The sequence below is a fragment of the Dermacentor albipictus genome, chromosome 9, assembly GCF_038994185.2.
Source record: "Dermacentor albipictus isolate Rhodes 1998 colony chromosome 9, USDA_Dalb.pri_finalv2, whole genome shotgun sequence".
Classification (NCBI taxonomy): Eukaryota; Metazoa; Arthropoda; class Arachnida; order Ixodida; family Ixodidae; genus Dermacentor; species Dermacentor albipictus.
This window is the reverse complement of record NC_091829.1, coordinates 11,487,641-11,511,100: the sequence shown is the minus strand read 5'-3', so window position 1 is coordinate 11,511,100 and position 23,460 is coordinate 11,487,641. Positions and strand designations below refer to the sequence as shown.

General features: G+C 40.6%; 1 protein-coding gene across 10 annotated transcripts in view; it reads left to right on the top strand.

Moving 5' to 3' along the window:
* The window catches only part of LOC135911135 (uncharacterized), a 69,175-nt gene that overhangs the window by 41,000 nt on the left and 4,715 nt on the right, over positions 1-23,460 (top strand). For 3 of the 10 annotated variants that reach the window (XM_070526423.1, XM_070526425.1, XM_070526419.1), the window contains 5 exons: positions 1,869-2,271; positions 2,830-2,904; positions 19,232-19,328; positions 21,363-21,468; positions 22,639-22,847. Coding sequence is in view for 4 of the 10 variants with exons in the window: in XM_070526425.1 (XP_070382526.1) it covers positions 1,869-2,009 (141 nt within the window). In the remaining 6 variants the exon portion in view is untranslated. Of the gene's footprint in view, positions 1-1,868; positions 2,272-2,829; positions 2,905-19,231; positions 19,329-21,362; positions 21,469-22,638; positions 22,848-23,460 lie in introns of those variants that run through there. The other 7 variants (XM_070526420.1, XM_070526422.1, XR_011508807.1 and 4 more) reach the window with 7 other exon arrangements.

Sequence of the window (23,460 nt, the reverse complement as noted above, 5' to 3'; positions counted from 1 at the left end):
CCGCCCTCGATTGCGCCATCCTTCCCTTAGTACCGATTCAGTAACCGTAATGGTACACCGGTTATCTACCCTACGCATTACATGACCTGCCCACCTCAACTTTTTTTTCTTAATGTCAACCAGAATATCAGTTATCCTTGTTTGCTCTCTGATACACATCGCTCTCTTCCAATAGCTTGACGGTGCGCCCAACATTTTTGGTTCCATCGCTCTTTCCGCTCTCCATAACTTGTTCTCGAACTTCTTTATTAAACTCCAAGTTTATGCGCCACATGTTAGCACCTGTAGAATTCACTGATTGTACACTTCTAAATACGAGTTGCAAGCTCCCAGTCAGGATTTGGTAATGCCTGCCGTATTCACTCGAACCCACTTTTATTCTTCTTCAAGTTTCCTTCGCGTGGTCCGGGTCCCCGTGGCAAATGAGCAATATAAGCATACACCTGTTCCGACTCTAGATGCGGACTAACAATCATGAATGCTTGTTTCCTTTTCCAGGTTATTTAGCGTTACCTTTGTCTTCTTTATATTATTCTTCAAACCCCTCATTTTCTCTGATAAAGATGCCCTACTGCTTTCTAGTAATCTTCACGCAACCAATGTGAAAATTTTTAGCAACTTTTGTAATATGTGCCAATACTTGAGTAAGGTATAATGTGACTTTGCCTCCTTCCCTCATGCTGCCAACACGTGAAGACGCAGTTAGCGTCAGTTCATTTTGGGCTAGCTTTAGCAGGAAAAAAGTGGGAACAAGAACTCTGAGTTAAGTAGCACCCTCTGGTGATGACGAGCTGCATTCGCATGAAAGGTTAGTACTCACAGTAATGAACTCTCCTGTTTTCACTATCCCATTGTAATGTTAGACGAGAAAGCTACTGAACCCGCCGTGGTTGCTCAATGGCTATGGTGTTGTGCTGCTGAGCATGGAGGTTGCGGGATCGAATCCCGGCAACGGCGGCCGCATTTCCATACGGGCGAAATGCGAAAACTCCCGTGTACTTAGATTTAGGTGCACGTTAAAGAACCCCAGGAGGTCAAAATTTCCGGAGTCCTCCACTACGGCGTGCCTCATAATCAGAAAGTGGTTTTGGCTCGTAAAACCCCATAATTTAATTTTTTTAATTTGATGTCGGTGATTCAGCTCAGAATTCACGGAGCACATCGGTTGCGCTGAGGGTTCTTCACCGAAGGCCTACAAGACTCACGTGCTCTCGCGCGAGAACGTTGCGGCGTTCTTTGAAGGTTTAGATAACGTGTTCGGTTGTCTAGTTTGTTTGAACTGTATTATCTGTATTCTTGCTTGACCGGAAGCATTGTGAATATAATAATAATTCTTTAGTGCACAGCTTAGCGTATGTTGTTGCTTATTTTTCGCGTGTTATGATTCCTGGCAATTTCACTGTCACTTTGCTTTCTACAGCACACATGTATCGTATATGTGTTCTGCACTTGACCTTATGTTATCCTTAACAACAAAAAGCCTCCCTTACACTACTCTTCGTTAAAAAGCATGTAATCTGTAAATAAATAAATAAATAAATAAATAAATAAATAAATAAATAAATAAATAAATAAATAAATAAATAAATAAATAAATAAATAAATAAATAAATAAATAAATAAATAAATAAATAAATAAATAAATAAATTGTATTATAGTTGAGATGCTGTTGTCGGCGTTCCGTAAGCAGCGTTAGAAACCGAAGTCTGTAAATTTAGTCTTCCCGCTGTCTGTAGCAGCGACTGTCTTTCGAACAGCGTGCAAGTTGCTGAAAACCGAGTCAAACATGCGACAAGTATGTATTTCTGCGTGAAGGAGTTGCCAGCCCTCTCATATGTGTTTCTTTTTTCTTTTTCAACTGTTCCAGGGTGACGTGCTCGCCGGAAGTGGCGACGATGGCGAGGACGTCCCCATCGCGGACTTCGGACGAGACTCCCTAGAGCAGGAGCAACTTGGTGCGCGTTCGGCCCCGCAGCCGCTGACCCAGGCTGTAGAGCTCGAGCCCTAACTTCAGGTCTCGAACCTGCGTCAGAGCAGCCACTTTGTCATCATGACGACGTAGCCATTGGCACCATTGCCCGCAATTCTTGGCAAACGCGTACCTTGGCGTTTCTTGGCATTCTTGGAAAACGCGGCCGGCTGTCTTGCTGACTCCCCTGCGGACATGGAGGCCAGGCCATATAGCACGAAGGTGTCTGGCGACCCGCCCTGCCAACCTGGTGGCCTGGTGTCCTGGCGCCCAACCTGTGGACCTACTGACCAACTTGACGGTACACCCAACATTTTTTTTTGTCACAATCTAGTGACATGGTACCTCGCTGCCCGACCTGCTGGACTGGTGTCCAGCTATTCTATCTGCGCAATGTCTTGCTGCGCACCCTGTAGACCTGGTGGTGAGCTGTTCTTCTCGCCTGCTAGGCTGCTGATCATAAGATCCCGCGTGCGTGGATGAATCACAGTTGGCAAAGGTTTTTTCAACCACAATTTCATTGTCAAAAATATAATTTGACAATTTGGGTGAGTTGTTTAACATACGCAAAATCAACATCTGTGTTAACTTCATTCTTTTCGCGCTGTTTGATTTCTGCCATTACTTTGTATTTAAAGAATGTCTTCGTTGCAATGCGGGCAATGTAACTGCAATCGATATCGGGCGTTGATTTCGCGTTGGCTGTCATTTTGCCATTGACCGAGCATGTGGTTGCGCGAATGAGTGCTCACATCTTGTCATGAAAAGGTTTAGCCTTTAATGCGTTGACGTAACTCACGCCGTGTTTTTGAAGACACCACGAACTGGGTGCATCAGTTCTCATTTATCTGTTATGCAGGACACATCCGTGGCTTCTTGTTTACACTACACGAGGACGCAGAGCCATGCCAAGTTTCTCTTCCTAGCAGACAACGTAAGCACCATCCTTGCGTCTGTTTTCAATTTATTACGCTTAATCAAGCTGTAGTGTGGCAATCACGCAAAATACTTTCCATTGCTGTAACTGCTTTCTTTTTTGTGTTCGTGAAGTTGGCGTATCTGATTAGACAAATGGACTACACCTGTATGCTCAGTGCAGCACGTCCTTGAATAAGATGTTGCGCAGTGGGGCCGTGCCTGGTCCCATGGTGTGGCCTGCATCTAAGCTTGCAGTCCACACCAGTGGACATTAAAGTTCCCTCTCTCTCTCTCGTTGTTTAAAGAAATAATCGGTTCGTTCCTTGTTCGAAAACACAATTCAAAACTTGTTGATACATTATTTTAGGAATATTTCAGGCAGGTTTACATTAGCTGGGGTTTAGCATTGTTTTTGATTGTTTCTCTTGTGGTAGCATCAGTGGAGAATAATGCTTATGTGCTAGCACGCACATGTTGTAATCGATTTGAAGCGAAGCTTTCTTTAAATGACTATATGCAATTAGGGGCGATCTGCACAATTATTTGATGTCTTCCTATGGAACGCTATATCGATGCAATATTTACGCACAACCTTCTCCTTAAAATTTTTTTAGAATATTGCGCTACACCATTCGAAATCCTTCCGGAATGCTAACACAAATAAGGCGAATGCAAGCACGAGACACTTGTGTAGCGATGTGACGAGGACGAAGGCGATCTGTGATGTTTACTTAAGGAAAATTCTGATGACACTTGTTTTCACGCACAAGCAGGACGAATTGATAATATGTATTCTTTACATATCCGTGGAAATTGCAATCTTTAGAAAGCGCAGTTAGGGAGCTTTGTGAAGACGGTCACCGAGGGCCTAAGTACTCTCTGCTGTGGCGTCTACAACCTTATGTCCCTGAGTATCTTGAGAGCCGATGGTATTATACGGGAGCATAGGATTTCTTCGGCGTTGGTCGAGGATCCTAATAAAATTGAGAAACAATCGCGTTAGCCCTGCCCCCGCTGCGTTATTAGTGAGACCAGTCTATCTTCTATCATTGTTACTTCCCGTGTATGTTTTTGTCTTTCCTTGTGGGCGATGTCTTCTTTGTGTGCGACATGTACAATCTGTAATTTCTCCGCTTCTGTTTGTGGCTTTGTAGAATTCCGTTTTCACTACTACTGTTGCTTCATGCTTTAGAAGTTAAATGTGGACTAAGAATTACATAATAATGACAGTGTCATTCTAAGGACAAGGTTACGACACAGCGACCTTGAAATGAGGACGTGATTTTGACTATGTCAATGCTGGCATGATTACTTAACTGCTGTGGGAGGTTAGAGCTGGAACTCTGTACATGTTCGGCGCGTGCGTCGTCGTTGACGTTGATGCAGCAGTGGCGGTGGAAGCAGCAGCGCGCTGTACAATGCTCATGGTTGCAAACTTCTGAGCGAATAGCTTCTTGGGTTTTTTCGTCTGTTTTCGTGGGTGGTTGATGGTCCCACTCGGCAAGGAATTCTTCGTTTTTTCGTTCAATTGTCGTTCGTTGGTTAATTCGTTAGTTAGTTCACGGTGAAATCGTATATTCCTTTGTTCGTCCGCTCATTCAGGCATTCGTTCGTTCGTTTTTGCTATTGGCTTACATTGAGAATCGTACAATTTTTTTGCGACAGCTCTTAAGTAGTCATGCCACCAATGTGGCATGACTACTTAAGAGCTGTCGCCATTAAACAGTCGTCATATCGCTTTAGTTTTCAGTCTTGTGCTTGTCGGGCGGAGCATGTCGATGTCGTCGTTATCTACCTGCCACTGTCACCATGTCGTCATCGTTGTCCTATCTGACTGTCCTAGTTATTGTCCTGTCTGTGTCGCAGGCCGGTAGTGCGTCTTCGTCACAGCCGAGTCAGCTTCATCGCAGTCATCACCTTTACGGCCGTGTCGCCGTTTTACCACGGTCGTCTTCGCAACATCATCGTAGTGTTCGTGTCGTCGCTGGCAGCATTACGTCCTCGTATTTTTTGTCGCTATTCAACGTGGTCTAGTTGTCGTACCATTGCCTTGTGATTGTATCTTTCCTTTGCATGCACACGCGCACGCACACATTTACCTGACAAAAAAGGATGGAGTATGTCGTAAGACGGTACGGAGCTAGTGATTAGGGTGCGAGATGGGTAGCCAGAAAGGTAGCCACCCGCAGAGTGGAGAATAGCGTGACATTAGCGCACTTTCACACTTTCTCACTTCTCTGCACTTCTCACTTCTCTGAAAGTGTGCAAACACACTTTCTCTGCAATCATTACAAAGAAACAGGCGCTATTATTACCAAACAGCTACAGCACAAAACGAAAGTTCTTTTGCGGTTGCTCCTCAATGTCTAACGCTTTCGGTTTAGCGTGGCACATTTTTTTCTGAGGTGTTCTGTGAAAGTGCAGCCACCTGTTGACTGTTGCTCATGTATTAACGTGACAAGTTGGGCGAGTTGGTATAGATTCGCAATAGGGACAGCGTGAACAAGACGAAGACCCTCGTCGTCTTGTTCGCGCTGTTCTTATTATGAATGTATACCAACTCGCCCAAATTTCCGCGTTAATACAGTATTCTCCCATTCTGTTCCCATTGTGAATGTTGCTCATGAGCCGATTGATTCCAGATGACACGCAGCCAGAGATTTTTTCTACGAGTAGAGAGCTTGCGATTTACATTTTCTGAAGCTATTTGAATGTTTGCTGCACAAAAACTGGTAACGCTGGAGAACATTCCGCTGACCAGTTTCTTGCTTGTGACATCACCACCTTTAAATATTCGTGAACATTGCACAAGAAAAAAAAAACGATAAATTATATAGCAGTCATCGTTTGTGTTTTGAATTGCGAAAAAGTTCGAGTTACAAGCGCAACATTCCAGGTGCGCTTCAGTTTTCAACTTGTGCCTAGGACAGAAATATTTTCGTCGCTTCGTCGCACTCTCAACTTCTGTTTCGCTTCTATTTGTGATTTAATGATGACCATGCGGTATCCTAACAGGCTACAGGCTTCTTTTTTTTTTCCGAGAAAAGCAATTTTCGAAAATTCGTGTATTCATCGCCCAAGTGGGTGTCACTATACATGCATTTCCAAAAGTAGTGTTATGTGCATCCAATTAAGGGTCTTGATAAAAGTGAGAACAGGGCTGTGCGGACATTCTAACAGGCTAAAAGCTTGTGTTCTTCTCGCGAAAACTAATTTTCATAAATTCGTGCATCCTTGGGTAAAATGAGTGTTACTGGACGTTTATTGGAGAGGTTGTGATATGTGCGTCTAGTTACAGCCTTTTAGAGAGGAAGAATAGGGCTGTACGGACATGCTAACAGGCACTGGGATTATGGTTTCTTCAGGAAAAGAAATTTTCACGAATTCGTGTATTCACTACGATTATAGTCGCTGTATGTGCATTTGCACGGAAAGTAATATGTGTGTCCACTTAGGGCTTTTTAGGGAAGTGACAATAGGCCTGTACGGACAATCTAAAGGGCTGTAGACTTATGATCTATTTTCAAGCAAAGCAATTATCGAACATTTATGTATTCTTCTCTTAAATGGGTGTCACTCTATGCGCATTTGCAAGGGAGGTCATATGTGCGCCCTATTTCAGCTTTTTTGAGCCGTAAGAACAGAGCTGTGGGGACTTTCTAATGAGTGCAAACTTGTGTTTTTTCATGGATAGCAATGTCTCAAAATTTGTGTATCCTTCGCTTAATTTTGTGTCACTATACATGTATTTGTTGAGGTAGTAATATGTGCGTCCAGTTTCAGCTGCTTAGAGAAGTGAGAACGGGGCTGTGTGGACATTCTAGGAGGCTATGTGCTTCTGTTATTCCACGAAAGGAAATTTTTGCAAATTCGTGTATTTCTCGCTTAAATTAAGGTCATTATAAGTGCATTTGAGAGGTAGATATGTCTGTCCACTTACAGCTTTTAGAGAAGGCAGAACAGGATTTTGTAGTCATTCCAACGGGCTGAAATCTTTTGTTCTTTACGCGAAAAGTAATTTTCGCGAATTCGTGTATTCGTCGCCTAAATTGTTATCACTATATGTGCATTTATATGTGCAATGATATGTCCGTCAAGTTTCAGCTTTTTAGAGATGTAACAACATGGCTGTGCAGGCATTCTAGTTGTCTACTGTCATGTTTTATCCGAGAAAAGCAATCTTCATAAATTCCTGCATACTTCGCCTAAATTAGTATCAATATACATGTATTTGTTGAGGTAGTTATATGTACGTCCAGTTTCAGCCTTTTGGAGAACTGAGAAAGGGCAGTACAGACATTCTAACGGGCTTAATGCTTACGTTCTTGCAGGAAAAGCAATTTTCGCAAATTCGTGTGTTCGATTAATTTAGTCCAAGTAAATGTGCATTTGCAGGGGTAGTGATAAATGTGTTCCCTTACATATCTTCAGAGAAGTGAGAACAGAGCTATGCGGACATTGTAACGGGCGGTAGGCTTATGTTTTATCGACGAAGAGAAATTTCCCCAAATTCGTGTATTCGTCCCTCAAGTTAGTATAGCTATACGTGCATTTTGAGGGGTAGTGATATGTGCCTCCAGTTACAACTTTTTTGAGAAGGGAGAGCGGGTCTGTGGGGACATTATCATGAACTGTAGGCTTATGTTCTTTCCGCAAAAAGCAATTTTCGACAATTCGTGGATTCTTTGCTTAATTTAGTCTCACCTTATCACTCTAAAGGGGTAGTCATATGCGAGTCCTGTTTCGACTTTCCAGAGAAGTGAGATAGAACAGGGCTGCGCCGACATTTTAACGGGCTAGAATGTTGTGTTCTTTCGGCAGAAAACAATTTTCGGAAATGTGTTTATGCTTCATGTAAATGGGTGTCACTATACGTGCATTTGGACTTTCAGACTGACTCCAACCAAATTGCATTTGGTAGGAGTCAGTCTGAAAGTCCTAATCAGTTTCCCAACCAGACAGGCAATTCTATCGAAATGTTTAGTTCAAGTCCATACGTGCATTTGTATAAGTAGTGATGTGTGTGTCCATTTACCGCTTCTTTAGAGAAGTGCCGGCATGGGCTTGCGTACATTATAACGGGCTATAGTCACGTTCTTTTTCCACGAGAACCAATTTTCATAAATTCGCGTATTCTCTGATGGGTGGCCCGACACGTGCATGCGTAGAAATAGCGGTATGTGCGTCCAATTACATCTTTTTATAGAAGTGAGAAGTGCGTGGTTTGGACACCCTAATGGGCTATAGTCTGAAGTATTTTCTGCGACAATCAATTTTCCAAAATTCGTGTAAAGTTCGCCTAAATTAGGGCTTCCGTATGTTCAGTTGCAGGCGTAGTGATAAGAGCGGCCAGTTAAAGCTTTTTGTAGATGTGTGAACAGGGCTGTGGAGACATTCTAGTGGGCTATAGTCTTATGTTTCTTCCGCGAAAATCAATTTTCCCAAATACGTGTGTAGTGTCACTGTGTGTGCGTTTGTAGAGAGGTAGCGATAGGTGCATGCAGTTACAGCCTATTAGAGAAGTAAGAACAGAGCTGGGCAGACATTCTAACGGGCCATAGGCTTATGTCTTTTCCTACACAGGATTTTTCGTTATTTTATGTATTATTTGCCTTAAGTAAGTGTCACTCTGTGCGTTGGTTAAGGGAGTGATAGGCGCGTCCAATTACAGCTTTTTGAAGAAATAGGAACATGACTGGGAAGACATTCCAATCGTCTATAAGCTCATCTTTATTCCTGTACAGGATTTTTTGTTAATTTATATAATTCTCACCTAAATAAGTGTTACTATATGTGCGTTTGCAGAGGTAATGATAGGCGCGTCCTGTTACAGCTTATTAGAGAATTAAGAACAGCGTTGGGCAGACATTCTAGTGGTGTATAAGCCTATGTTTCTTCTGTTCAATATTTCTCGTTCATTTATGTATTCTTCGCCTAAATAAGTGTCAGTATATGTGCGTTTGCAGAGGTAGTAATGGGTGCGTCAAGTTGTAGCTTTTTAAAAAAGGAACAGGGCTGGGAAGACATTCTAACGGGCCTAGTGTTATGCTTTTTCCTATACAGGAATTTTAGTTATTTATGTATTCTTCATATTAATAATCGTCACTATATGTGCGTTTGCAAAGGTAGTGATAGGTGCATACAATTGCAGCGTTTTAGAGAAGTAGGAGCAGGGCTGGGAAGGCATTTTATTGGTAAATAGGCTGTATTTTTTCTATACAGCATTTTTCGTTGATTATGTATTCTTCGTCTAAATGAGCATCACTATATGCGCGTTTGCAGAGGTAGCGATAGGTGCATGCAGTTACAGCCTATTAGAGAAGTAAGAACAGAGCTGGGCAGACATTTTATTGGTGTATAAGCTTATGTATTTTCCTATACAGAATCTTTCATTCATTTATGTATTCTTCGCCTAAATAGGTGTCAGTGTATGTGCCTTTGCAGAGCTAGTGACAGGTGCGTCCGCCTACAGATTTTAGAGAAGTAAGAAGAAGGCTAGGCAGACATTCTAACGGGCTATACGCTTAAGTTTTTTTCAATACAGGATTTTTCGCTAAGTTGTGTATACTCCGCCTAAATAAGTGTCATCCTATATGCTTTTGCAGCGGTAGTGATAGGTGCGTGCAATTACAGACTTTATAGAAGTAAGAACAGGACTGGCCAGACATTTTAACGGGCTATACGCTTAAAGTTCTTTCCAATACAGGATTTTTCGTTAATTTATGTATTCTTCAGCTAATTAAGTGTCATCCTAAGTGCGTTTGCAGAGGTAGTGATAGGTGCGTCCAGTTACAGCTTATTAGAGAAGTAAGAACAGGGCTCGGCAGACATTTTAACGGGCCAAATGCCTTTGCTTTTTCCTATACCGGATTTCCCTTAATTTATGTATTCTTCGCCTAAGTGTCAATATATGCGGGTTTTTTTAGAGCTAGCTATAGCTCCGTCCAGTTACGGCTTATTTAAGAGTAAATACATGGATGGGCAGACATTCTTATGGCCTATAAGCTTATGTTTTATCCCATACTGGAATTTTCGTTAATTTATGTGTTCTCCGCCTAAATAAGTGTCACTGTACGTGCCTTTGCAGAGGTAGTGATAGATGCGTCCAATTAGAAACTTAGGAGAATTAAGAACAGGGCTGGTCAGACATTCTAATGGTCTATAGGCTTGAGTTTTTTCCTCTACAGGATGTTTCGTTATATTATGTAGTCTTAGTATAATAGGTGTCACTATAGGTGAATTTACATAGGTAGTGGTAGATGCGTCCAGTTGCAGCTTTTTAAGGAAGTACGAACAGGGCTGGGCAGACATTCTAATGGTCTATATGCTTATGCTTTTTCCCATACGGAATTTTTCAATAAATCATGTATTCTTCGCCTAAATAAGTGCCACTGTATGTGCGTTGGTAGGGGTAGTGATAGGTGCGTCCACTTACAGCTTTTTAAAGAAGTAGGAACAGGACTGGGAAGACACTCGAATTGGCTATGGCCTGATGTATTTCTTGTACAGTATTTTTTGTTAATTTATATATCATTCGCCTAAATAAGTGGCATTCTATGTGCGTTGATTAAGGGAGTGATCGTAAAAATGTAGGAACAGGGCTGGAAAGACATTCTAACGCGCCATAGGCTTATGTTGTTTCCTGAACAGGATTTGTCGTTAATTTATGTATTCTTTGCCTGTATAAGTGTCACTATATGTGCATTTGCAGAGGTAGCAATAAGTGCATCAACTTAGAGCTTTTTAGTGAAATAGGAGCAGGGCTCGGAATACATGTTAGTGGTCTGTAGGCTTATGTTTTTTCCAATCGGAATATTTCTTTAATTTATGTGTTCTTCGCCTATATGAGTGTTACCCTAAGTGCGTTGGCTAAGGGAGTGATCGGTGCGTCCACTTAGTGCTTTTTAGAGAAGCAGAAACAGGGCGGGGAAGACATTCTAATGGTCTAAAGGCTTATGTTTCGTCCTATACAGGATTTTTCGTTAATTTATGCATTCTTAGCCTAAATCAGTGTCACGAAAGGTACTTTGGCAGGGGAAGTTATAGGTGCGTCCTGTTACAGCTTTTTAAAGTACAAGAACAAGAAAGGAGCTGACAGATGGAATAGCACACTGTGGTATAAAGTGTGTAAACAGGGATAAGGTGCCTCAGAAAGGCTGGCCAACGTTTCGATAGGAGGACCTATCTTCGTCGAAGGCGAAGATAGGTCAAAGATAGGTCCTCCTATCGAAACGTTGGACAGCCTTTCTGAGGCACCTTATCCCTGTTTACAAACTTTATACCACAGCTTTTTAAAGTAGTAACAGGGCTGGGAAGATATTCTAATGGTGTATAGGCTCATGTTTTTTGCTATAAAGGATTTTTCGTTATTTTTTGTATTCTTCGCCGAAATAGGTGTCACTGTATTTGCGTTTGAAGAAGTAGTGATAGGTGCGTCCATTCAGATTTTAGAGAAGTAGGAAAAGAGCTGGGAGGACATTCTAATGGTCAATAGGTTTATGTATTGTCTTACATAGGATTTTTTGTTAAATTATGCATTCTTTGCCTAAATAGGTGTCAATATATGTGCGTTTGCGTAGGTAGTGACAGGGGCGTCCAGTTACACCTTTTTATAAAAGTAAGAACAGGGCTGGGAAGAAATTTTAATGATCAAGAGGCTTATGTTGTTTCCTATACAGGATTTCTCGTTAATTTATGTATTCTTTGCCTGTATAGTGTCACAATATGTGCGTTTGGAGAGGCAGTGATGGGTGCGTCCACTTACAGCTTAATATCGAAGTAAGAACATTCTGGTCAGGCATTTTATTGGTAAATAGCGTTTTGTTTTTTGCTATAGAGGATTTTCATTGTTGTGTATTCTTCGCCTAAAGAAGTGTCGCTATATGTGCGTTTGCAGAGGTAGAGATAGGTGCGTCAAGAAAATGCTTCTTAAAGATGTGGGAACAGGGCTGGGAAGACATTCGAATTGTCTTTAGGCTTATGTTTTTTCCTATAAAGGATCTTTCGTTATATTTGTGTATTCTTTGCCTGTATAAGTGTCACTATATGTGCGTTTGCAGAGATAGCGATAGGTGCCTCCAGTTACAGCTTTTTAAAGAAGTAGGAGCAGGGCTGGGACGACATTTTTAATGGTCGATAGGCTTATGTTTTTGAATATACAGAATTGTTCGTTAATTTATGGATTCTTCGCCTAAATGCGTGTCAGTCTATGTGCATTTGCAGAAGTAGTGATAATTGCGTCCTATTCTAGATTTTACAGAAGTAGGAACGGGTATGGACATACATACTAAGGGGCTATAGGCTGACGTTTTTTCCTATACATGATGTTTTTTCGATGTATGTTTTTTTCGCCTATGTGAGCGTCACTCCATGCGCGTTTGGAGAGGTAGTGATAGGTGCGTCCAGTTACAGATTTTACAGAAGTAAGAAGCGGGCTGGGCAGACATTCTAATGTTCTATAAGCTTTATTTTTTTTCTATACAGAATAGTTCGTTAATTTATGTATTCTTCGCCTAAATATGTGTCAGTCCATGTGAGTTTGCACAGATAGCGATAGGTGCGTCCAGTCACAGCTTTTTAGATAAGTAGGAGCAGGGCTGGGAATACATTGTAATGGTCTACAGGCTTATGTTGTTTCCTATACAGTATTTTTTTTATATTTATGTATTCTTCACCGTAAGAAGTGTCACTGTTTCTGCGTTTGTTGGGGTAGTCATAGGTGCGTCCAGTGACAGCTTATTAGAGAAGTAAAAACAGGGCTGGGCAGACATTATACAGGCCATAGGGTTATGTTTTTTTCTATACAGGATCTTTCGTTTATTTATGCATTCTTGGCTTAAGTAAGTCTCACGATATGTCCGTTTGCAGTGGTATAGTATCAGATGCGTCAAGTTACAGTTTTTTAAAGTAGAAACAGGGCTGGGAAGATATTCTTATGGTGTAAAGGCTTATCATTTATCCCATACAAGATTTTTCGTTAACTTATGTATTCTTTGGCGAAATAAGTGTCATAATATGTGCGTTTCTAGAGGTATTAAGAAGTGCGTCCAGTTACATCTTTTTAGATAAGTAGCAACATGTATGAAAACACATTCTAATGGTTAATGGGCCTATGCTTTTTCCTAAACAGGAGTTTTCGTTAATTTATGTATTCTTCGCCTTGATAGGTGTCACTGTATGTGCGTTTGCAAAGGTAGTGATAGGTGCGTCCAAATACAGATTTTACAGAAGTAGGAATGGGGCTAGGAAGATATTCTAATTGTCTACAGACCTATGTTTTTTGCTACAAAGGATTTTTTGTTATTCTTTACATTCTTCGCCTAAATAAGTGTCCCTACATGTGCGGTTACAGAGGTAGTGATAGGTGCGGCCACTTACAGATTTTAGGAAAGTAAGAACAGGGCTGAGCAGACATTCTAACGGGCTGTTGTACACTTGTGTTTTTTCATATACAGGATTTTTGTTAATTTATGCGTTCGACTAAATAAGTGTCATTAAATGTGCGTTAGAGAGGTAGTGATAGGTGCGTTGACTTACAGCTTTTTAGATGATAGGAGGGCTACGAAGACATAGTAACGGGCCATAGGCTTGTTTTCCCTATACAGGATTTTTCGCACATTTATGCATTCTTTCGATAAATAAGTGTCACTATATGTGCGTTTGCAGAGGTAGTGATGGGTGCGCCCAATTACAGCTTTTTTAAAGAAGTAGGAACAAGGCTGCAAGGAATTCTGAAGGGCCATAGGCCTATGTTTTTTCCTATACAGGATTTTTCATAAATTTATGTATTCTTCACCTATATAGGTGTTAATCTGTGCGTTTGCATAGGTAGCGATAGGTGCGTTCAGTCACAGATTTTAGAGAAATGAGAAGAGGACTGGACAGACATTATAACGGGCGATAAGCTTTCTTTTTCCTATACAGGATTTTTCGTTAGTATGTGTATTCTTCGCCTAAATAGGCGTCACTTTATGTTAGTTTGCAGAGGTAGTGATAGGTGCGTCCAGTTACATATTTTAGAAAAGTAAGAACAAGGCTGGGCACACATCATAATGGGCTATAGGCTTGTTTTTGCTATACGGGATGGTTAATTATTTGACGTATTCTTCACCTAAATGAGTGTCAATGTAGGAGCGTTTGCAGCGGTATTGATAGGTGCATCTACTTGTAGCTTTTTAGATAAGTAAGAACAGGGCTGGGCAGACATTCTAACGTGCTGTACGCTTAAAGTTTTTTCCAGTACAGGATTTTTCGTTAATTTATGTACTCTTCGGCTAATTAAGTGTCATCCTATGTGCGTTTGCAGAGGTAGCGATAGGTGCGTCCGGTTACAGCTTATTCGAGAAGTGAGAACAGGGCTGGGCAGACATTTTAACGGGCCATAGGCCTTTGCTTTTTCCAATACAGGAGTTTCATTAGTTTATGTATTCTTCGCCTAAGTAAGTGTCAGTATATGCGGGTTTTTTAGAGCTAGTGATAGGTCAGTCCAGTTACAACTTATTAGAGAAGTAAATACATGGCTGGACAGACATTCGTATGGTCTATAGGCTTATGTTTTATCCCTTACTGGATTTTTCGTTAGTATATGTCTTCTTCGCCTAAGTATCACTGTATGTGAATTTGCAGAGGTAGTGATAGATGCGTCCAATTACAGATTTAAGAGAAGTAAGCGCAGGACTGGGCAGACATTCTAATGGTCTAAAGGCTTGACTTTTTTCCTATGTTGGATGTTTCGTTAAATTGTGTAGTCTAAGCTATAATAAGTGTCCCCATAGGTGTGTTTACACACGTGGTGATAGATGCGTCCAGTTACAGCTTTTTAAAGAAGTAAGAACAGGGCTGAGCAGACATTCTAATGGTCTCTATGCTTATGCTTTTTCCCATTCGGAATTTTTCGTTAATTTATGTATTCTTCGCCTAAATAAGTGCCACTGTATGTGCGTTGGTAGAGGTAGTGATAGGTGCGTCCAGTAACAGCTTTTTAAAGAAGTAGGAACAGGACTGGGAAGACACTCGCATTGGCTATGGTCTGATGTATTTCTTGTACAGTACTTTTTGTTAATTTATATATCCTTTGCCTAAATAAGGGGCACTCTATGTGCGTTGACTAAGGGAGTGATCGGTGCTTCCAGTTAGAGCGTGTTAGAGATGTAGGAACAGGGCTGGAAAGACATTCTAACGCGCCATAGGCTTATGTTGTTTCTTATACAGGATTTGTCGTTAATTTATGTATTCTTTGCCTGTATAAGTGTCACTATATGTGCGTTTGCAGAGATAGCGATAGGTGCATCGAGTTACAGCTTCTTAGAGAAATAGGAGCAGGGCTCGGAAGACATGTTAATGGTCTGTAGGCTTATGTTTTTTCCTATTCAGAATTTTTCTTTAATTTATGTATTCTTCGCCTATATGAGTGTCACCCTAAGTGCGATGGCTAAAGGAGTGATCGGCGCGTCCACTTACTGCTTTTTGGAGAAGCAGAAACAGGGCTGGGAAGACATTCTAACGGTCTAAAGGCTTATATTTTGTCTTATACAGGAGTTTTCGTTAACTAACGCATTATTTGCCTAAATAAGTGTCACAATAGGTACTTTGGCAGGGGAAGTTATAGGTGCGTCCTGCTACAGCTTTTTAAAGTAGTAACAGGGCTGGGAAGGTGTTGTAAAGGTATATAGGCTCATGTTTTTCCTATAAAGGATTTTTCGTTAATATATGTATTCTTCGCCAAAATAGGTGTTACTGTATTTGCGTTTGAAGGAGTAGTTTTAGGTGCGTACATTCAGATTTTAGAGAAGTAAGAAAAGGGCAGGGAGGACATTTTAATGGTCAATAGGCTTATGTATTGTCTTACACGGGATTTCTAGTTAAATATGCATTCTTTACCTAAACAGGTGTCGATATATGTGCGTTTGCACAGGTAGCGACAGGGGCGTCCACTGACAGCTTAATATCGACGTAAGAACATTCTGGGCAGACATTTTATTCGTAAATAGCATTTTGTTTTTTGCTATAGAGGATTTGCATTTTTATGTATTCTTCGCCTAAATAAGTGTCACTATATGTGCGTTTGCAGAGGTAGAGATAGGTGCGTCCAGTTACAGCTTCTTAAATATGTGGGAACAGGGCTGGGAAGACATTCTAATTGTCTTTAGGCTTATGTTCCTTCCTATAAAGGATCTTTCGTTATATTTATGTATTCTTTGCTTGTATAAGTGTCACTATATGTGCGTTTGCAGAGATAGCGATAGATGCATGGAGTTACAGCTTTTTAGAGAAATATGAGCAGGGCTGGGAATACCTTCTAATGATCTGTAGGCTTATGTTTTTGCCGTACAAGATTTTCCGGTAATTTGTGTATTCTTCACCTGTATAAGTGTCACTATATGTGCGTTGGCTAAGGAAGTGATTGGTGCGTCCATTTAGGGAGTTTCGGAGATGTAGGTACAGAGCTGGGAAGGCATTTTAACAGGCCATAGTCTTATGTTGTTTCCTATACAGGATTTTTCATTAACTTATTTATTGTTTGCCTGTATAAGTGTCACTATACGTGTGTTTGAAGAGGTAGCGATAGGCGCATCGAGTTACAGCTCTTTAGAGAAATAGTAGCAGTGCTGGGAAGAACTTTTAATGGTCTGTAGGCTTATGTTTCTTCCTGTGCAAGATTTTTCGTTAATTTATGTATTATTCGCCTAAATAAGTGTTACTGTAGGTGCGTTGGCAAAGCCATTGATACGTGCGTTCTTTCACAGCATTTTGAAGTAGGAACAGGGCAAGTAGGAACAGGGCCGGGAAAAAATTCTAATGGTCCATAGTTATATGCTTTTTCCTATCAAGGATTTTCCGATAATATATTTATACTTCGCCTAAATAAGTCACTGTATTTGCGTTTGAAAAAGTAGTGATAGGTGCGTCCCTTTTTAGCTTTGTAGAGAAGTAGGAACAGGGCTGGGAAGACATTTTAATGGTCGGTAGGCTTATCTTCTTTCCTATACAGGATTTTTTTGTTAACCTATGCGTTCTTTGGCTAAATAAATGTCTATATGTGCATTTGCAGAGCTAGTGACAGGTGCTTCCAGTTGCAGCTTTTTAGAGCAGTAGGAATAGGACCGGGAATACATTATAATGGTCTGTAGGCCTATGCTTTTTCCTATACAGAATTTTTGTTTAATTTATGTGTGCTGCCGCTAAGTAAGTGTCACTCAATGTGCGTTTGCAGAGGTAGTGATAGGTGAGTCCACTTACAGATTTAAGCAAATGAGAACAGGGCTGGGCAGACATTATAACGGGCCATAGGCTTATGTTTTTTCCTATAAACGGTTTTTAGTTGATTTACGTATTCTTCGCCTATATGAGTGTCACTCTATGTGCACTTGGAGAGGTAGTGATAGGTGCGTCCAGTTACAGTTTATTATACAAGTAAGAACATTCTGGGCAGACATTTTATTTGTCAATAGCCTTATGTTTTTTTCCTATACGGGATGTTCATTTTGATGCATTATTTGCCTAAATAAGTGTCACTATATGTGCGTTTGCAGAGGTAGTCATAGGTGCGTCCAGTTACAGATTTTTAAATAAGTAGGAACAGGCCTGGGAAGACATTCTAATGGTCTACAGGCTTATATTTTTTCCTATGAAGATTCTTGCGTTAATTTATGTATTCTTCGCCTAAATAAGCGTCACTGTATTTGCGCTTGTAGAAGTAGTGATAGGTGCGTCAACTTAGGTTTTTTGAGAAGTATGAACTGGGATGAGAAGACATAATAATGGTGAATAGGCTTATGTTTTTTCCCTGTATGCATTTTTAGTTAATTTATGTATTCTTTTCCTAAATAGGTATCACTATATCTGCGTTAGCAGAGGTATTGACAGGTGCATCCTGTTACAGCTTTTGAGAGAATTAGCAACAGGTATGAAAAGACATTCTATTGGTCTATAGGCCTATATTTTTTCCTGAACAAGATTTTTCGTTTATTTATGTATTCCTCGCCTAAATTAGTGCCACTCTATATGCGTTTGCAGTGGTAGTGACAGCTGCGTCCTATTACAGCCTTTTAAAGCCGTAGGATCAGTGCTGAGAAGACATTGTTATGGTATATGGGCTTATATTTTTTTCCTTTACAGGATTGTTCTTTACGTATTCCTCGCCAAAATAGGTGTCAGTCTATGTGCATTTGTAGAGGTAGTGATGGGTGGGTCTAGTTACAGCTTTTTAGTGAAGTAGGAGCAGGGCTGGAGAGAAATTCTAAAGGGCCATAGGCTTATGTTTTTTTCCTATACATGATTTTTCGTTTTTTATGTATTCTTCGCCTATATAGGTGTTACTCCGTGTGCATTTGCAGAGGCAGTGATAGATGCGTCCAGGTGCAGCTTTTTAAAGAAGAAGGAACAGGGCTGGGAAGACAGTTTAATGGTCAATAGGCTTATGTTTTTGAATACACAGAATTTTTCGTTAATTCATGTATTCTTCGCCTAAATATGTGTCAGTCTATGTGCCTTTCACAATTTTCACAATTTTCACAATTTATTTATATATTAGTAAAAATACAGATAATTGCATGTGAGTAGTATACATAAGGAGGTCCCAAAGTCAAAGACTGTATCGGGATCTCCTGATAAAGACACTTGTGATGTTATACAAAGTTTAGAGCAACAGTAGTATAGATGAGAACTAAGAGTAATATCGAAACATGTTTATAGCATATGAGTAATAAGAACACTTGTTAACAGCAGGAAAATATGTAGAAACAAAATACTAAAAAAAAGAAACGAGGAGAGTTTCAGTAAGTATTTATTATGAATGATTTTAGTTCTTTCTTAAATTGGTATAAGTTTTTTGCATTTTTGATGATAGGGGGTAAAGTGTTCCAAAGCGATATTGCGGAAAATTCCGCAGTCTGTTACCATAGTTAGTTCGCACTTTAGGTAGAAGAAAATTATTATTGAGTGCAAATCTAGTGTGACTATGAGCTATTAGGTCACAAGGTGAGAAGCAGATTGATGGTAGTTCCTTAGTCATATATTTGTAGAATAAAATTCCAAGATTATATTTGGTCAGTTCTGAAATGGTTAGGATGTTGTTTTCATGTAGTACGGATTTTCCATTAGCAAAGCGTGAACTGCTTGTAATTATTCTTATGGATTGGTTCTGGATTACCTGGAGGGATGCCAAGTGAGTGTTATAAGTGTTACCCCAGCATAGTATGCCGTAGTTAATATGAGAGTGAATGAATGAGTAGTATAGCGAGATTAATGTATTATGTGTAAAGTAGGGACGAGTTTTAATTAGAACGCGAATACCGTATGCTATTTTCTTTTTGATGTGAGAAATGTGATCTTTATATTTCAAGCTGCAGTCAAGAGAAATCCCAAGAAAAGATGAGCATGGACTGGGAGAGATGGAGTGTGAGCCGAAAGTTAAAGAAGGGGAGAATACCGAATGCTGATGTGAGGAAAATACAACAAATTTAGTCTTAGTGGCATTAATAGATAATAGGTTGGCATTACACCAACTTAAAACATTTTGTAGATCAGTATTTAGCTTGTTAATAAGAAGTGACATGTGTTTATCAGAGGAAAATATGGTAGTATCATCAGCGTACAGAATGCACTTAGTAGAGGACAAACAGTTAGGTAGGTCATTGATATAAATCAAAAACAGTAGTGGTCCTAAGATGGATCCTTGAGGGACGCCTGTCAGGTAGTGACAGGTGCGTCCAGTCACAGCTTTTTCGATAAGCGGGAGCAGGGCTGGGAAGACATTGTAAAGGTCTACAGGCTTACGTTTTTTCCTATACAGGATTTTTTGTTATATTTATGTATTCTTCGCCTCAATAAGTGTCACTGTTTCTGCGTTTGTTGAGGTAGTGATAGGTGCGTCCAGTGACCACTTACAAGAGAAGTAAAAACAGGGCTGGGTAGACGTTTTACAGGCCATAGAATTATGTTTTTTCTATACAGGACCTTTCGTTTATTTATGCATTCTTGGCCTAAACAAGTATCACGATATCTGCGTTTGCAGTGGTAGTGACAGATGCGCCAAGTTACAGCTTTTTAATGTAGAAACAGGGCTCGTAAGACTTTCTGGTGGTCTAAAGACTTGTTTTATCCCATACAGGATTTTTCGTTAACTTATGTATTCCTTGGCTAAATAAGTGTCATAATATGTGTGTTTGCAGAGGTACTGACAAGTGCGTCCAGTTACAGCTTTTTAGAGAAGTAGCAACAGGTATGAAAAGACATTCTAATGGTTAATAGGCCTACGTTTTTTCCTAAACAATATTTTTGGTTAATTTATGTATTCTTCGCCTAGATAGGCGTCACTGTATGTCCGTTTGCAAAGATAGTGGTAGGTGCGTCCAATTACAGATTTTACAGAAATAGGAACGGGGCAAGGAAGACATTCTAATTGTCTATATACCTATGTTTTTTGCTATACAGGATTTCTCGTTATTCTTTATATTCTTCGCCTAAATAAGTGTCGCTATATGCGCGTTTGCAGAGGTACTGATAGGTGCGTCCAGTTATAGGTGCGTCCAGCTATAGGCTCATGTTTTTTCCTGCGCAGGAGTTTTCGTTAATTTATGTATTCTTCTAAATAAGTACCTCTCTATGTGGATTTCTATAGGTAGTGATAGGTGCGTCCAGTTACATATTTTAGAGAAGTAAGAACAGGGCTGGTGGGTTTCTCATGCGTTAGCGCCATGCGACATCGGTTCTTTCGTCAGTTAAGGAATAGCGATGTCATTGAGTGGATGGCTTAGGCTTCTGCGCAAACTGTAATTTCGCGCTTCATTGCAGCGTTTTACCACGTGTGAACACTGCTGTTTCTTGCCCTACCTGGCCAGTGGCCTCGCCATAATTGTCAATCTTCAAAGGCACTTTGAGGACCATCCTACTCAATTTATTTTCCAAGGTTATTTTTTTTCTACAAACTAGATAGTAACTCAATGTTTCAAACATTCAAAAATTCAAGTCAGCCGGGTTCCACCTCAAGGGCATTAACTCTAGTAAACAAAGTAAGTGTCACTGCTTTTGAAATGCTGCAAATTACGTACTACGTCGTAAATGCACCACCAAGAAAATATATAATATTGCCAACTCACTGTTTATGGATTCACACTTCACTCACTAATTATTATAGTTGGTGAAACAGCCATATAAATGGAACAGGCCACTGGGAGGCTACATTTATGCTATGCATTGCGTTTCAGTGTCGGTGAGGAACAATGAAGCAAAGCGAAGGACAACCAAGGTGTTGCTTGGGGAATTTTAGTGAAGCGTCCGCCTAAATGCAGAGCAGTCAGTATCACTGAAGAATTCAGCGAGAAGAATGTAGAGGACTGTGACAACCATGACTGTCAAAACGTAATATATATGAGGCGTGGATCAACATTAATGGAGTAGGTGGCAGTAAGGCAAATTGAATTCACCCATTCTTTATCGTGGGAGTTTTAATGCTGTTTTGATTAAATGAAATAGTTTGCAGACCTGTTGCGGAGCACGCAGGAAGCTGTCTGTCGGGCTGGAGGAAGCAGCTGACGTATTTGTTGCAAACTGAGATCTCCGTGACAGGCACAAAGGTATGGTACGTGCAAACAATTGCTCTTGGACTTTTGGGATAGCAGTCTCACTGGTATCATGCAACAAATGGACATGGTACTAAGGATGTGCGAATATTCGAAAATTTCGAATAATAAAGTTAATATTTTCCTATTAAATTCAGTCTTCTACTCACAACTGATCACTATTCTTAAGGATTATTATACGTGCGAACCATTCCTAGTGAACTTTTAACATAGCAGTCTGATCGGTATCATTGATTGGTAATAATGCACATGATATTGAGGGTGTGCGAATATCCGAAAATCTTGAATGACAATTTGGCTATTTTCCTATTGGATACAGTCTTCTATTGTAATCGTAACTCTTTCTTAGTACGAATAACTTTCGAATAATATCTCCAGTATTCTTAAATTGGTAACTGTGTGATCAAATCTAATATTCTAGCTGTACTTCAGTAATGTTTGTTTCCTCAGTCATATTAATCATGCAAGTGAAGTTACGCGATGGAGCAGGCTACGTAGTTCAAGGAGCCAGATTATACCGCCTTTGACAAATTAATATTGTCAAAGCTGATAAATAAACTGATATTTTGCCTTGGATATGATGTATTCAATGCTCTTGTACAACCTTTCGTTGATATCTCGTGACACGTACATTTTGACTCGTCAAACTGGAATGAGAAAGACATTGGTGTGAGTCGCTGCTGCTGTAGGTGACGGAGATGCCAGTCAATTTTCACAGCTTGTGTCAGAATGGTGGAAAAGCATAGTAAATAGAGTTGTTACAACAAACAATTAGTTTAATTTTTCCTCATGGTCTTGCTCTCTGAGAGCATGACCAACCGTGGTTATCATCAGCACCGTAGTATTCCAGTATACCTGTTTTAATGTAAACAAGTTCGTTAAAGATCGCCCCTGGTGGATATTGCAATTCTGTCTCATCAGCAATGTTACTTGAAGAGGCGCAGAGCATATACAAAACATATTGGAAAGTGGTATTATCTAACAAAATGTAGTGCCAAAGTGGTAATTTGTTATTTACCGAAATAAATGAATGAAGGTATGACAGGCACGAAATTACCTCTGGCTGCGCTATAACGTGAATGTAACTGTTTAGCGCGGTCAGTAAATCACTATGCTCAGGAAGACACGTAGGCTGCGATTTTCACTCTGGCCTTGGTATCACTCCCCAGGTCCACCTGGCTCCTGGAGCAGCGAGGTGAACAGCATCCGTCGCCCCATACGCATGTCAGGCCACATGTGACAGTTGCGAGCAACGTAGACGACATAGTGCTCCAGCCTTACCTGTGGTATGAACAGTCTCCGCGCAGCCGGCTACTCGACCTTGGACGTCGGTTGGCAGTGATGTCCAGCAGGGTGCAACCTTGTTCTGCATATTGAAGTACAAACCTATATTGTTTAAGTGGCTAGGCCGCTCATATTACAGTACGTTACAATATGCGCAGATATGTACATTTTGATACGTTTTCACATTACTTAATGCCAGCAATGCGCCCTTTCCACAATATTTGCAGCCAACAATTCACAATCTGTGGCTGTAGATCTCGATGTAAACAAATGCACCACCTTGGTTAATCGGACGTGCTAGGATGCGGTGTAGGAGTTATTAAATCTGCGAAATGTCTAAAGAAGGTGTAAAAGGGATGCAAAAAGCGAGTTACAAGTGCGCAAATCAGCCACAATAAACTCCAAGGCAGCCCCGTCGGCAGAGGGCCCTCAGTGCGCCTTTAAAGGCCGCACTCTTGTCACATTAGCATGCGTAGGCTTGCTCATCCAGTGCGACGTGCCTTCCAGGTGCGATATGCCGCCCAGGAGAAACCAGCTGCGATCCACGAAACGCATAACCGATGCACGTTCGTGATGGGCGAAGCTGCACAAATCAACGGGCGAAAACCCCGGCCCCATTCCGAAGTGTTGCCGGCGACATGTGACAGCGGGCAGCAGAGCAAAGTGAAAAAGGCAGATTATAAACGAAAGCATGCTGTAAACTATTT